This window comes from Trifolium pratense, linkage group LG4, assembly GCF_020283565.1.
Source record: "Trifolium pratense cultivar HEN17-A07 linkage group LG4, ARS_RC_1.1, whole genome shotgun sequence".
Taxonomy (NCBI): Eukaryota; Viridiplantae; Streptophyta; class Magnoliopsida; order Fabales; family Fabaceae; genus Trifolium; species Trifolium pratense.
Window position 1 is genome coordinate 19758208 of NC_060062.1, and position 15377 is coordinate 19773584.

A 15377-nucleotide genomic window follows, 5' to 3' on the forward strand; every position below is an offset into this window, starting at 1 on the left:
TCAACTTTACATTTTCTTGGGGAAAAAAAAACTTTCTTGTAATGTTGCTTATTTTTTTACAATCAACCGCAAGTTATTTATAAAATTAAGAATGTGTTTATTAAATATTTTATTTTTTGAGTTATAAAATATTTTTAGTAGTAACAAAGTCATTAATTTTGTTTTACATATATAAATTTTTTAATAGACCGATATAAACAATTAGAGGCCCTAAATGTTTGAGGCCCTGTGCAGTGGCTCACCTTGCACACCCACAGGGCGGGCCCTGTCTGAAATATATATATATATATATATATATAAACAAGTTATATTTTTAGGTTTTCAAAAGATATTTTAAAAATAATTTTACCAAACAAGTTTTTTCATTTTCTCTTTTCCAAAATAGTTTTTAAAAATAAAAATTATGAAACAGATTTTTTTCTTTTTCTTTCTTGAAAACTATCTTTTAAAATTGATTTATAATAGAGTTTTTGAAAATTAAAAACAAAAAACTCAATCAAACAGCCCTTAATCTCTTATGATAATTGACTTTTAAGCCTACATTAAGAGAAGTATTTATAATTTTTTTTACTAAAGTATTTATAAATTCTATTAAAAAATAATATGACATGAAATATACCTCAAAATTAGGAGGTTTGATTTTACATCTAGCCTTATAACTTAACTACGAAGTAAAGTTTCAACAAAGAAAAACCTACTAAGTAAACCCAAAAAACAAAAATATAGATCCTAAGCTATTTGTTTTTAAATTAATTTTATTTAAAAAAAATGCGTAAAATTCACGCCCAAAAAGCAGAGTAAAGTACTGAAAAATCAATCCCTATAAAACCGTTAAGTTAACTGATTCATTCATTTCATTTCATTTCAAATACTGTAAAATCTCAAATCAATCAATCACTCCCAAAATTTCATTTCCATTTCAATTTCAATTTCAATTTCATTTCCGTTTGATTTGATGGGTACTTCTCAGAGCCGCGAAGGCCGTGAATTTTCCGATTCCGACTCCGATTACGACGATGAACACCAACACGATGAAGAAGAAGAAGAACAAGATCAATATCAAGACGCTCAAACTTCTTCTCAATCCCATTCCACACAGCTAGATGAAGTAGACGCTAAACTCAGCGCTTTAAAACTCAAATATTCATCTTCTTCTTCTTCACAATCACAATCAAAATCACAACCACACACAAAAACACCGCTTCCTAAAAACGCCGTCAAACTTTACCTTCACATCGGCGGCAACACTCCTAACGCAAAATGGATCATCTCCGACAAACGCACTTACTACGAATTCGTCAAATTCGACGAAGACGATTACGAAGATGAGGAACAAAACGACGTCGCTCAAGGCCAATGGATTCTCAAAGTCGGTTCCAAAATTCGCGCTAGGGTTTCCACCGAACTACAATTGAAGATGTTAGCCGATCAACGCCGTGTCGATTTTGTATCTAACGGTGTCTGGGCTCTTAAATTCCCCACCGATGAATCATACCGGAAATTCGTCACCGAATTTCAGGACTGTACTTTCGAGAATGTTTATGGTTTATCTCCAACTGAAGAACACAAGATCAAGGTTTATGGTAAGGAGTTTATCGGTTGGGTTAAGCCTGAAGCCGCTGATGATTCCGTTTGGGAAGATGCAGTTTCTGATGACGGTTCTTGGAAGACACCAGAGCCTTATAAATCTAGAGGTGATTTGATGGAGGAGTTTGAAGAGGCTGCAAATGGAGGTATTCAAACCCTAACCCTAGGAGCACTTGACAACAGTTTCCTTCTCAATGATGCCGGTTTTCAGGTTTACCGGAATTTTGATCGCGGGATTCGCAAGGGCGTTGCTGTGAAATTCGAAGGTGGAAACCTTCGGAATCAGACGCCGGACAAGGCGTTGTTGATGAGGGCAGAGACTAATATGATGCTGATGAGTCCGATGAATAGTGGAAAGCCACATGCTTCGAAGCTTCACCAGCTTGATATAGAAACTGGGAAGATTGTTACAGAGTGGAAATTCGAGAAAGATGGGGCTGATATCACAATGAGGGATATCACAAATGATACTAAGGGGTCACAGTTGGATCCCTCTGAATCAACTTTCTTAGGGTTGGATGATAACAGACTCTGTCAATGGGATATGCGTGATAGAAAAGGAATTGTTCAGAATATAGCTACGGCTAGTTCTCCGGTGTTGCATTGGAACCAGGGCCATCAATTTTCAAGAGGAACTAACTTTCAGTGCTTTGCAACAACTGGAGATGGTTCAATTGTGGTGGGTTCCCTTGATGGGAAAATAAGATTGTATTCGAAGACATCGATGAGGATGGCTAAGACTGCTTTTCCAGGGCTTGGTTCGCCGATTACAAGTGTTGATGTTACTTTTGATGGAAAGTGGGTGTTGGGTACAACTGATACTTATTTGGTGCTGATTTGTACATTGTTTACTGATAAAGATGGGAAGACAAAGACTGGTTTTGGTGGTCGTATGGGAAACAGGATCGGTGCTCCTAGATTGTTGAAGCTCACCCCTCTGGATTCGCATTTGGCTGGCACTACCAATAAGTTTCATGGTGGACATTTCTCATGGGTAATCAATCACTCTTCTCCATTATTGTTTCATTGCTTTCTATTTTGCATTGACATGTAGCATTATCTTTCATTTGTATGACATATGAATATGAATGCCAATAAAACACTATTTTAACACTTTTCTATCCAACACACTATTTTGACATTAAATAACCTGAATCAGTCTCTTTTATTGTTGAAAAGATAAGCGTGGAAGTGTGTTTATTAACATGTGCATTTAAGTATCTTTGATTAATTACTTTGAATCTAGTTACTTTTTAATATCCCTTCAATAAATTCATGACTTTTTCGTTCATACATGCAAATTTTGTTAAACTGAAAATTTTGTCATTGGAAATTTCATCAATAGTTCACTGAAAATTTCATTTTAGCTTTTCTTTTGTTATGGGCCAATTATTTGTCCTGCTATTCTAAGCTTATTACCATGTGCGAAACTAAAGGTTTTATTCATTCATGGATTGAACCTCTGCCGTCTTATTTAGCAATAATATTGGGGTAAACCTAGTGGATCATAAGCTTTATGTTCCTTTACACTGGCAATGTTTAGACACTGGGTACACATTGAGTAATGCATGTTCCATATATAGCAATGGTGAAATTATCAGGGAGCTCATTTAATGCAGCAAGGTGTACAAATGGCAGATTCTCAAAATGATGGGTGGGGTTAAATGATAAAGGGTAGCATGAATAATAGGGGCTATGTAAAAAAATGTAAAAGGGATGCAAGTATAACGGGAATGGTGCAAGCAAAGTATAGGAATATAGGATCACCATGAGTAAAGTACAAGACATAGCTTTTGCCTTTTGGCTGGTTGAGAAATCAAGTTTCATGATTCATGATTTTCTCCATCAAGTAAAACTTTGATAATGTTATCTGTAAATTGGGCTGAGATTATTTATAATAAAATCAATTGTCCATGATTGAGTAAAAGACGTGACTGCAGGAAAATGGTTATTCTTGCACAGCAGAAAGAACACTCTCGCATTATGTGCAGCGCATGCACATTTGTTGTGATCGGTGAATTAAAAATATGGGTAGCCTTTTATGCACCTCAAGATAGAACTCCTTGTTTATTCCATGCTGCATACTTGCATCTAATGTGAATTAGAAAAATTAATTTAAATTGGTACTGATTATTAGCAGTTTACTGTTTACTTTTACTGAGTCAGTCAACCTGCAGTAAGTATTAATCATTTGTTTTGTATTTCAGGTCACTGAGAATGGTAAACAAGAACGCCACCTTGTTGCGACTGTGGGCAAGTTCAGTGTGATATGGGATTTTCAGCAGGTAAAGAACAGTGCCCATGACTGTTACAGGAATCAACAAGGGCTGAAAAGCTGTTACTGTTATAAGATAGTATTGAAGGACGAGTCAATCATAGAATCACGATTTATGCATGACAAATATGCTGTTACTGATTCCCCTGAAGCTCCGTTGGTGGTAGCAACTCCTATGAAAGTTAGCTCTATCAGCCTGTCTGGAAAGCGACCCGGTTAAGCCATTGATTACATTTTCTTTTCTGTTTTTTGTTTTAAGGTTCAAATTTCCTAGTGTTAGAACTTAGAGTGCTTTCCACAATGTATTGCTTGTATTCAAGTCTTTGTGATGCAATTTATTCTTCTGTACAAAAAATTTTAGGCTGCCCTGTAACTGTTTTCTTTCTTACACTGGTCATTTTGTGATTACTACAAGTTTGGGTTTGGTTATTTTGTGATTACAAGTTTGGGTTTGCAGAGAATGATGAAATGTCCTTTTTAATTTCCAAATTTAATGAAATAGTAGTTTGTTTTGAAATAGCTTCATTTGACAGCTCTCTGTTTTTTGTTTTCTTTTCTCATTGATCCAAAAAATACCTGCATCTCCATGGCAGATGGTTATAATATTCTACATGAATTTTCCATTCTATCGCGTTTAGAGCTTCTCCAACATGAGGCTGATTTTGCCGAGCCCGGGTTCCCTTTCTCTTTAATATTGATTGATAACAGAGAGAGAGAGATACATGACACAAGATTTGGATCTCTTTATTGTACTTTTCACTTGATTTGTCTTCATTTTCAATCTAAACCATTAAAAAATACTAATACTACTCACTTTTCTTCATGATTTTAATTATTCTTTTCTCTCTTATTTGGAAGATTGAGATATTGAGAATTCTCAATGTAGAGAATCAATATCCCATGTCACAAGATGAGCCATGGTCATTGGTCACACAATTTTTTTTTTTTTTTTTTGCAATATGGTCACACTACTTTTTAGTCACCCAAAAATGCTTTGGCTGTTGGATCATAGATGAGAAGCTTTTCTTTATAAACCAACCCTTTTTCTTTTAATTCTTTACATGGATGTTCATAGGAACCACATCTCATAGTGACTAAAGTCATTGGATAATTAATGAATATTTAGCAAAAAGGTCTCGTCAAATTGGCCTCCTCTCCTTCAAATTCTCCTCTCCAACTCTCTTTTTCACTACTTTATCTCTCTCACACATTTTCTATTTCTCTTCTTATTTTTATTATTTTTTCTATTGATTTTCTCTCTCCTTTTACAATTGTTTTGCTTGAAACTTGAAAGAGAGGGAAATATGGAAGGAGAGAATCTAAATCCTTGCTTTGGTAGTTTGTTTCCTAATTTTCCTCAAATTTATACAGATGTGCAAAAATAAATGATGTTGCAGTCAACTTTTATTTTATTTTTTTAATAATTAAATAATTAAATAGGAAAGGTCTTTGGATTGAATATAGTCTTAAACATTACAAAAAATATATAAAAGACGCCTCCTATTTTTCAACGTCTAATTATTTACGTTCTTTATCTTTGCATATTTTGCTCTTCTTCTTTGTGTAATTTTTTATTCCCCGTATTATCTTGTGTTATTTGATTTGATAAGTAGATTTGTATATGAAAATAGTGTTGAAATATAGATTTTTAAAATAAAAATAAAAATTATTGTATAATATATATCCAAAATAATTACACATTAATGAAATATAATATGATAAAATCAAGTTGGCATCATACGTAGAACATTATTTTTAGGTATGCAGTTTAATTTTTTGATGATCAATTTTTTGTTTATTACAATTTTAATATTTGTATCTAATATGATTTTCGTACTTAGTTTATATACTATAGTTTTTTTTATCCATCCAAATTTTTTTCGCCAATGTGGATGGTATGCTAATGGAGTTGGAAGGGGGGTTTTGCAAAACATGTTGGTTCCGCTAGTGTGTATATGGTGGAGTTATGGCGAGCATACAAAGGCCTTTGTTTGGCGCGAATACAAGGCTACAACAACATTGAGCTGCAAATTGATTCTCTGCTTGTGGTTTAGAGCCTTGGTGGGGAGGATGTTGGTAGCACGGGGGTTGAGTTTTTCTGTGCATGATTCGACATATGCTTCACGAAGATTGGAATGTTTGTGTTCATCATGTTTATACCGTGAAGTAAACAAAGTTGTCGATGCCATGACTACTTTGAGGTGTTCGACGAAAAAAATTACTACTTTTTTTTTTACAACCTATTGTTTTTGAGCAGTAATGCTTAATGATTTTATCGAAGTTCCTACTCTCATATTATTTCCTTGTACGTAATTTTTTGGTTCCCCTTCTTTATTGCAAAAGAAAAAACATGAGATTGACATGACATTATGGTTTTGACTTTTGACCATAATATTAAAATAGAAATTCTACAGTACTTCGAAACATGGCTGCTTTAAACTTGCCATTATTGGATTGAATGAATGAATATGACAAAGTCACTAAGTCCAGTGGCGGAGCCAGGATTATAGCGGAGCTTGGGCACAATTTTAACCACAATATTTTTTTGGATAGCATGAGTTAAAACAAAAAAAAAACTAGAAAAAACCAACAAAACATGAGTCAAATAAGAGGGATAAAATATAACATACCAATAGTATACTACATAAAATTAGGAGGTAAATGCCCTTTCCGAGACTTCTTTGCGGTGAAGGATCGGATAATATCAATATCATCAAGTGACTTGAATATCTCCCGCTCGGTATAACATATCATCAAGTCATTGAACCACTCATCATTGATCTTGTTGCGCAATTTATTCTTAATAATCGACATTGCTGAAAAAGCCCTTTCAACGGATGCTGTCGACACCGGTAATATCAAAGCCAGCTCAATAAGTTTGTAGACCAATGGAAATACGAAACGAGAGAGAGTGAGAGCGGTGGCAGTCGGCAGAGATTGAGCGGCGAGAGATTGAAGGAAACGAAGACTAGCCGAGAGAGAAAGAACGAGAGCGGTTGATTTCTTTGGTTACAGAGCGGTGGAGTGGAAGTCGTACGCGTATCTTCTTTCTTTATTTTTTTAGTGTATCTTTTTCTGGTTTCTATTTATATAAAAAAAAAAAAAAATAGTTTGGGGAGCTCGGGCACGTGCCCGAGCATGCTGTATGGTGTCTCCGCCACTGACTAAGTCAGACCAGAAAGTATTTTCGTCACTGAAGATGTCATAATGTCCCTATATATATATGTTGTTAGTAACGGGTATTAAACGAGTACAATGTGATCATAATTAAATACTGTATAATGTACTATATAGTTAGATTATATAGATAAGATGAAATAAAAAAGAAGTAATAAAAAATGGATTTCAACATAAGTTATACACAGACCAAAATTAGCAACCTTTTCAAGTTGAAATGGCACTAAACTTTATTTTAATCTCTTTATCTATTGGGTTTCACTATTTTAAATTCCTTGATCTCATCCATCCACAACACAAGCAGATTTTTTTCCCAAAATATACCCCTCTCCCTCTCTTATTTCCCGTAATACCCCTCTCTCAAATTTTTTTCCCGTAATGCACCTCTGACAGAAGACCAACTGGGTAGCACCATTTGAAATGGCGCCATGGCCATGTGATAGCGCCATTCTGAATGGCAACATTGACTGCTTTTCTGCTTTTTCTGTGCAGTCTGCTTTTCCAGGATCAAGCCATTTGAAATGGCGCTATCTTTACAAGGAACAAGCCATTCAGAATGGCGCTATGCAGGTCCATGTTGTTTTTCCAGACGCGCGCGTGGCTTGCTGCATTAGGAGGGAGAGAAAGAACATATTTGTGTTTGAAATTTTTTCTACTATCTCATTCTATAAATACCACATCTCACACATTCATTTTTCACTCAACTAACTTCATCTTATTCATTTTATTATCTTATTCACTCTCTTTATTTTATAAATAATGGCATCTTCGTCCAATGATTGCCATAATTTTTCTGTTAAATTTGAAGGCCGCCAAGAACATTTTAAGTTACCGATTAGCAAATTGAGTTCGCTTGCAGCTTTAAAGAATAAGATTGAAGAAATGTTCTTGTTAAAAAACAATGAACATATACAAATCCAGCATATGGCTTATTTAAATTCATGCACGGACATCACAAGTGACTCCATCGAAGCTACAACAACAAAATATTGGTACAAATTAAAAGGTGATTTGGAAGTGCAATTGATGTTTTCCTTTGTTGAAAACGAAAATGAACCACATCGTTTGTACGCGACCTTAAAGAAAAGTGGTTAAGTTGTTGTTGTACGTGGTTTATTTTTTATTTTTATGGTTTATGTACTATGGTTAATTAAGAATGACGCAAGTCTTCATTTTATTGTTTATGTACGTGAACTTTAGTTTCTTAAAAATGATGTAAGTCTTTATTTTATTCTAATTATTTCGTATGAATGTGATTTTAATTATTTTGTATGAATGTGGACAATTATAAACATAGAAAAAAATTAGAAATTACGTAACATGGATTCATTCATTCATTATATAAACATGGAAAAAAATTACATAAAATTAAAAGGAAAAGTTACGACGAGGGTCCCGCAACATTAGGACAATTATTTCTGTTATGATCCGGCATTCTACATAAACCACATAGGCGCTCTTTTTTGCCGAATTCGTCCATTTCGGTTCTAATGCGGTTCTTTTTTGGACGACCTTTCTTGACCCTTTTCATATCAGGACGGGGAAAAAGTTTCGGGCCGTCGTATGTCGGCCAATACATTTGGCCTTGAACCACTTGGAAGGTATTCTCATAAACGCGGCATACATTGGCAACTTTGAACACATCATCAATGTACACTTGATAGTCCAAATGAGCGTGAAAACAAGCAGCAATAACATGTGAACAAGGTAAATGTAATGCTTGAATACCTAATGCAGCAAGCCACGCGCGCGTCTGGAAAAACAACATGGACCTGCATAGCGCCATTCTGAATGGCTTGTTCCTTGTAAAGATAGCGCCATTTCAAATGGCTTGATCCTGGAAAAGCAGACTGCACAGAAAAAGCAGAAAAGCAGTCAATGTTGCCATTCAGAATGGCGCTATCACATGGCCATGGCGCCATTTCAAATGGTGCTACCCAGTTGGTCTTCTGTCAGAGGTGCATTACGGGAAAAAAATTTGAGAGAGGGGTATTACGGGAAATAAGAGAGGGAGAGGGGTATATTTTGGGAAAAAAATCACACAAGCACAGAATAAACATAATTAGCACGTGAAGAATTGAGCTGATAAAAAAACGTGACAAGAAACAAAACGTGGTTAAAATACAGTTGGCAATGTTAACTGTAGACGTGGCATAATCGTGGACACTACGTGGCCCTACTTTGTAACTTCAATAGTAACAATTAAGACTTGGTAAAAGGAGAGAATCCATTTATTCATTATTCCCTGTTTCTGTTGTTGATGTTGATTAGTGATTAGTAGTGATTACACTCACATCAGTGTATTGTATATTTGTATTCCACTTGCTTTGGTTTGTGGGGTACCCTTCTTGTTTTATACTTCTAGTACTATCTATCTATGATGCTTCCAAACACATAACTCACTCGTATTCTCTTCTGTTACAAATGTCATTGGAATCATTCAGGCAGTTATATGATTCCAACTAACATAATAAGCAATGTTTGCCAGATTATAAATCATTGGAAAAATATAAAATAAAACTAATCAATTTTTTATTGAAATAAATTAAATTATGCGTATTTTTATTTATCTCAAAAAAGTTTATTTACCAAATAATAATAGAAACATATTCAGAAGATTGCCTATATATTGGTTTAAATTGAAGGAAAAATTTATTTCCAGTCTATTTGGTTTGTATAATCAAGTTTTGTTTGGATGATGAAACAAAGTTAAAGGAAATAAAGCAAGGAAAAAGATTATTAATAAAGAAAAGAAAGTAAGAGGAAAATGGGTTGAAAGTGAGATGTTTTGTTGGTTGTTTGATTGGAGTGAAAGTAAAATGATTTTTTGTTTTTGATCAATCAGTCAAGTGGCTAAAAATTTTATCTTTAAAATGGATAAATGGGATGATCGGAATTTGAATTTCAACCTCTGCATATATAATGCAAGGTCCCTATCAATTGAGTTAAGTTTACGAGACAAAGAAAAAAAGTTTTAATTTGCTAATTAATATTTTTTGTCCTTATTTGTTAATTAATTTTTAAATAGAGATTTGTGTTTTTATTTTAACAAAAAAATCTTTAACATTTTTTTCTTTATTAAAATAAAAAAAAAAAACATTAATATAGTACCATAAGTAGCATTAAGAACTCATCAAAAGAAAAAGGTGACTCTTTCACCTTAGACAAAACCCCATTAAGAAAGAAAAGAATGCTTCAAAATAGAAATGTACGGTCCACTTAGGTTCCTTTTCTTACCTTTTTTTCCTTTCTAAAATGGACGGAAATCTTTTATGCATTACTAAACAGCGAAAAAGCGATCCTTATCTTTTGTATGAAACAAATCCTTCCTTTCTTTTATGGCACAATATTCCCTTTGAGTTTCGCTTTCTAAATATAGTGTAAATTTGACTCTTTAAAACGTCACTAAACTTATATTAGATCTTTTATACATGAGTCCCACAAAAAAACATTAATTTTTTTAAATAAAAAATTTATGATTTAAATTTGAATCATCTAATCTCGATCCAATAAAAGTATATGCGCCAAATACCTGAATGTGTCAAAAGTTGACGGGGTAGATTGTGTGGGCGGAAACAGAACATGTAGCACTTTAATGACAAAATCAGTGAAGAAAAAGTACAGAACTTTTTATAATTGAACAAATTACAAAGCCACACTTTAAGTACAAAGCAGATTGTTCTGCAAAATCAAACATTAAAAGCAACTCCCTCCCGGATAAAAGTCTAGTGGAAGCTAATCATTACTTACTCTTAAACTAATTAATTAAACACACATTAACAAAAATAAATCTTCCCTTTGTTATTGAATTAAAGAACTAATTAAAACTGTTCCCTGTTCTTTGAACCAGAAGAATCTCCACCAAAATCCATTAACCTCATAAGTTGTTGAAAATCAGCTTCTCCAATCCTATCCCAGAAATCATTATTACTATTGTTCCCAAATTCAACAGTTGTCTCTGTTTGCATTTCCTGATTCAAATTCTCATCTTTGAAATTATGAGAAGGATCATCAACAACCATTTCTGGCTCCTCTACATGCTTAAGAGACTCATCAACAAGAGGAAAATTGAGTTTAGCCCTCGGTCCACGGAACTCAATCGCGGCATTATCATAAGCTCTAGCAGCTTCTTCAGCAGTAGTAAAAGTTCCTAACCAAACACGAGTTGCGCGTCTCGGATCGCGAATCTCAGCTGCCCATTTCCCCCATGGTCTCTGTCTAACTCCTCTGTACTTCTTCTTAGCTCTCTTTTGTTTTTTCTTATTCTCTTCCGGGAAGAAATTGCATCCTAAACATCCTGCTATGTTACATTCACGGCAGGTTTCCATGTTTGCCGGTGGAACTATTCGTTCTAAGCTGCCGCTGGTGGTTCCAACGGCTGAATTATTAGGAAGATGAAAATCTGTTGAGGTTGAACCGGAGACGACGTTTGTTAAGGCGGCGACGATGACGGAGAGTTCTTGATCAGAGGTGAGTGAGGTGGGAGAGAAGGAGGAGTAAGAGTAGTTGTTCATGATGTTTGAAAATTGAAACAAAAAAAAAAGCTCTAAGTCGCAGGTTGTTGTTGTGTTTGTGTTTTGAAGAGTTTAAGGTTTGAAGTTTGAAAAAAAAGTCAGAGGGTTGAAGAGTTTATATACGGTTTGGGAATGACGTGGCTAGTAGTAAGAGACAGCTGTGTGCTACGTACGCAGTTCACACACGGTCGTTTGAAGATTTTGGATATAATAATCACGTGGGGTTTTGTGAAAAGTGTGCCAGCTAGGATTTGATATTTTGATGTGTGATTTGTTGTGCACTTGTGGGGTTGTCAGGAGAAAAATGTCACTACACAAGGGAACGAAAATGAAAGGAGAGTTCACTCTTCAGTGTAAGGACGGTGTTTTGACCTTTTCATTTTGAATTGACCAGATTTTTGTACGAACACTTCTAGACGAAACATTTCTATTTTCGTGCTATAGACTTCACTCCCTACTTTTTCTCTTAAATACTCCATCTGGTTTTATATAAGCAAAAATTACTTTATAATAAAATTGATGTATTACTATTTAGACAATACTCATAGTTTAAATGTATTAATTTTAGGCTTAAATATGCAAAAGGTTCATGCACTTATGCGTCATTTGAGTTTTAGTCGCTGCATTTTAAAATCCTTTCGTTTTGTCACTGCACTTTCATTTTACTTTAAAAATGGTCCCTGAACCCATTTTTTGTTGAAGTGACACATTTTTTTATGATGTGTCAATTTTATTTTACTTTTAAAAAATTACTTATTTAAGGGTTTTTTGATCGATTCACTGCAAAATTAAATTAGTCATCAACTCTAAAATCCAGTTAACAGTGACAGATCAGCAAAAATGTGTTATTTCAACAACAAAAAAAAGGTCCGGGGACTATTTTAAAGTAAAATGAAAGTACAGTGGCAAAATAAAATGTTTTTAAAATGCAGGGACTAAAACTCAAATAACTCGTAAATGCAGGGACCTTATACATATTTAACCCTTAATTTTATAATAAATCTAAAAAGTAACTATTTAGTTATATATAGATTGGAAAATAAAAAATGTATCTATAAATTTGTATTGTCTTATATTTAGAGACAACACGGCCAACTCAGAGGCAGGATAAGCAGGCCCACAACCCAGAGCCTCCTAATTTTGGGGGCTTAAATATATTTTTTTGGATCCAACATATTAAAATTGGTTAAGTATTTGTGTGGTCTTTTTTGGTTTGTTTTATTTAAATAGATCAAGTTTCAACATATATGACCATCATCATAAAAATTATAAATCAAACTATTTTAAACATTATTTTCTTTTACAAAATGATGAATTTTTTCTATAAATAAAATCACTTTATAACTCATAAATAACTTTACTACTTTATTAAAAAAAACTACATTTTGTTATTTCTTTTAAATAAATGATGTTCTTTTAAAAAAATTTGTATTTTTTATTAGGGTCCATTATTATTATTTTCCCTAGGCCTCCAAAATTTCGGGACCGGCCCTGAGAGATAATAATTGATTTATAAAATAGTACAGTCTTATAATTAGAGATGGAGAGAGTATAATAACAAGTTTTTTTTTTTGTTGTTTATTATAAAACTAGTAAAATACCGGTGTATTCATATGAGTCTACGAATTTTTAGTTGATAAATAAGACTGATATTATATAAGACAAGTTATGAGTTTTTCTACACTATCCTTTGATAATTTAGGATATTTTCTCAAGTTGGTTAAAAGTTTGTTAAAATTTAGTTGTGTATGTTACATGCAAATCTACTTATGTGACTTATTTTCATTAACGGTTAAATAAATACCTCTAAATTATATATCAAGGGGTTTCACCTAATGCGTTTATAAACCAGTATTTTTTTTAAACAATTTTTGAATTCTATAAAAGCTTTTTGTTTATTTTTAAAATATCATATAAACTAGTATGTAAGCCCGTGTCAGCACGAGATTATTTTCTTATATAATATTATTTATGTATTTATTTTGATATATTATTTGAGTAATTTGGTTTAAAATTTTATGATAAAATTAAAATAGGTTTTGCATGATATAAGTTTAACGATGTTACATGATAGAGCGAAATGAAAACTATTATTTCGCTTCCCATTCTACACTATTAGAAGATAGATTATTTCTCTTATCTTCATCCCTGGAACTATATAATGACCCCATAAATATAAAACAATTATAAACTCGACTCTCAAATGAAAATTTAATTAGTCAAGGATCATTTTTAACAGTTGGGTAGAAAATGTTATGCATTTCTCATTCTGCACTAGTTAGAGACTCTCCCTCTCCCCACCCCCCCCCCCCCCCCCCCCCACCCCCCCTCTCTATTTTTATATCTCTTCCACAACATAATTTTTTTTTAATAATTTTTATTTTTTTTTATTTTTTTTGAAGGTTGTCTATTTCATTTTATATTATTTTGAACGTTATATATATTTTTTCTTTCAATTGTTTATGAGATTTATTTTATTTAATTTACTTGAGTATGAAAATACGATATATGTTTAAGGATGTTACAGAGACATACTGAGGTGGGAAGTACTCCACCATTACTTGTTCCCCGTTCAACAAAACTAAGAGATTCTCTCTCCCTCTCTCTCTCATCTCTATCTTTTGAGACTCTCTCTAGGGACTCTATCAATAAAAAATAATTGTAAAATTAAAAATAGGGGACCAATAATGTTTTATTTTAAAATTAGGAGGACTAAAATCTTGGATCTTATAAAATAGAGGAATAAAAAATGCAATTAAGCCATAGTTTTAAGATATAAGAAAAATTATTAAAATATAATTATTGTCTTTGCACTTTCGTAAAACATTATTTATCATAGTAGTAGTGCATGTTGCAATCACTATCTTACATGTACCTCCCTTAGATTACAAAAAATTGTATTTTACTCTTAGAGGGCTATTGAACTTAAGTGAAGATTAGTCTCAAAATCAAAATTCTTGGGAATACTCTGTGGAGCCATTAAACACCGGCCCAAAGGCCATAATTACGTTGTTTTCATCCATAAAATTTACATTTGTTTTTTTTATCATAATAAAATTTACATTTGTTAATATGAAGAGCTTTGTCTCATGTATTTATTTTACATAATACTCCAACTTTCTTATTTATAAACAAAATTCATTGTAATTATACGTGAGTTTAATTTTAGTGGATTATCACTTTATCTAAGACAAAAATCATCATAATTTAGTGATCTTAAATATAAATAAAAACTAGTTTAAAGACCCGTGCATTCGCAGGAGTCTATTGACTTTTATTCGTTATTTGAGTTTGTTGCTGTATTAATTTAGAAAATTTATTTAAAATTAAATATTTAAAAATTTGTTATATAATATTGTTAAAATATAAGTGGAATTATTGTGTTAATTATTTCTTGTAAACTTATTTATTCAAATTTTTATGTTTTCAGTGACAAATAATGATATCGTTTAGGGTAAGTTAGTAAGTTCGATACTAATTAACTTTCTTATATTATTATTAATGGTTAGAAGTAAACTTTGTAGTAATATTGTTTATGTTTCGCTTATAAAAAATTGTTTATGTTTCTTTTTTTTTTATGAAAAATATTGTTTATGTTTTTTTTATAGAATTTTTTTTTTCTTTTCTATATTGCTATTTTTATGCGGTTTCTTCATATTTTTTCTATAATTTTTTTATTGACCAAACTTTCTATAATTTTTTTTAGGCTTAAATATGTGATTGATCCCGGCAATTATAACACATTTTGGTATTAGTCCTTGTAAAATTTTTTGTTTGATTTTGGTCCTTGCATTTTGAAAAAAAATTGCTTTTAGTCCTTGCTG

At 32.6% G+C, this 15377-nt stretch overlaps 2 protein-coding genes across 2 annotated transcripts; one reads left to right on the forward strand and one right to left on the reverse strand.

Moving 5' to 3' along the window:
• Nucleotides 1-684: 684 nt before the first annotated feature.
• LOC123921059 (protein CYPRO4) lies at nt 685-4387 on the forward strand. The gene is made up of 2 exons (XM_045973459.1): nt 685-2581; nt 3795-4387. Exons 1-2 carry the CDS (start codon nt 956-958, stop codon nt 4080-4082), a joined length of 1914 nt encoding a protein of 637 aa, XP_045829415.1. The 5' UTR covers nt 685-955; the 3' UTR covers nt 4083-4387.
• Nucleotides 4388-10647: 6260 nt separating this feature from the next.
• On the reverse strand, nt 10648-11635 carry LOC123881967 (ethylene-responsive transcription factor ERF109-like). Its single transcript, XM_045930741.1, has one exon. The coding sequence runs from the start codon at nt 11551-11553 to the stop codon at nt 10861-10863; it is 693 nt and encodes a 230-aa protein (XP_045786697.1). The 5' UTR covers nt 11554-11635; the 3' UTR covers nt 10648-10860.
• Between the last annotated feature and the right edge of the window lie 3742 nt (nt 11636-15377).

Bases quoted from the DNA above. Each gene is read 5' to 3' on its own strand.
- LOC123881967 (XM_045930741.1), bottom strand. From the start codon at position 11,553: ATGAACAACTACTCTTACTCCTCCTTCTCTCCCACCTCACTCACCTCT.
- LOC123921059 (XM_045973459.1), top strand. From the start codon at position 956: ATGGGTACTTCTCAGAGCCGCGAAGGCCGTGAATTTTCCGATTCCGAC. The intron at 2,582-3,794 runs GTAATCAATCAC...TTTGTATTTCAG, and splicing joins ATGGTGGACATTTCTCATGG to GTCACTGAGAATGGTAAACA.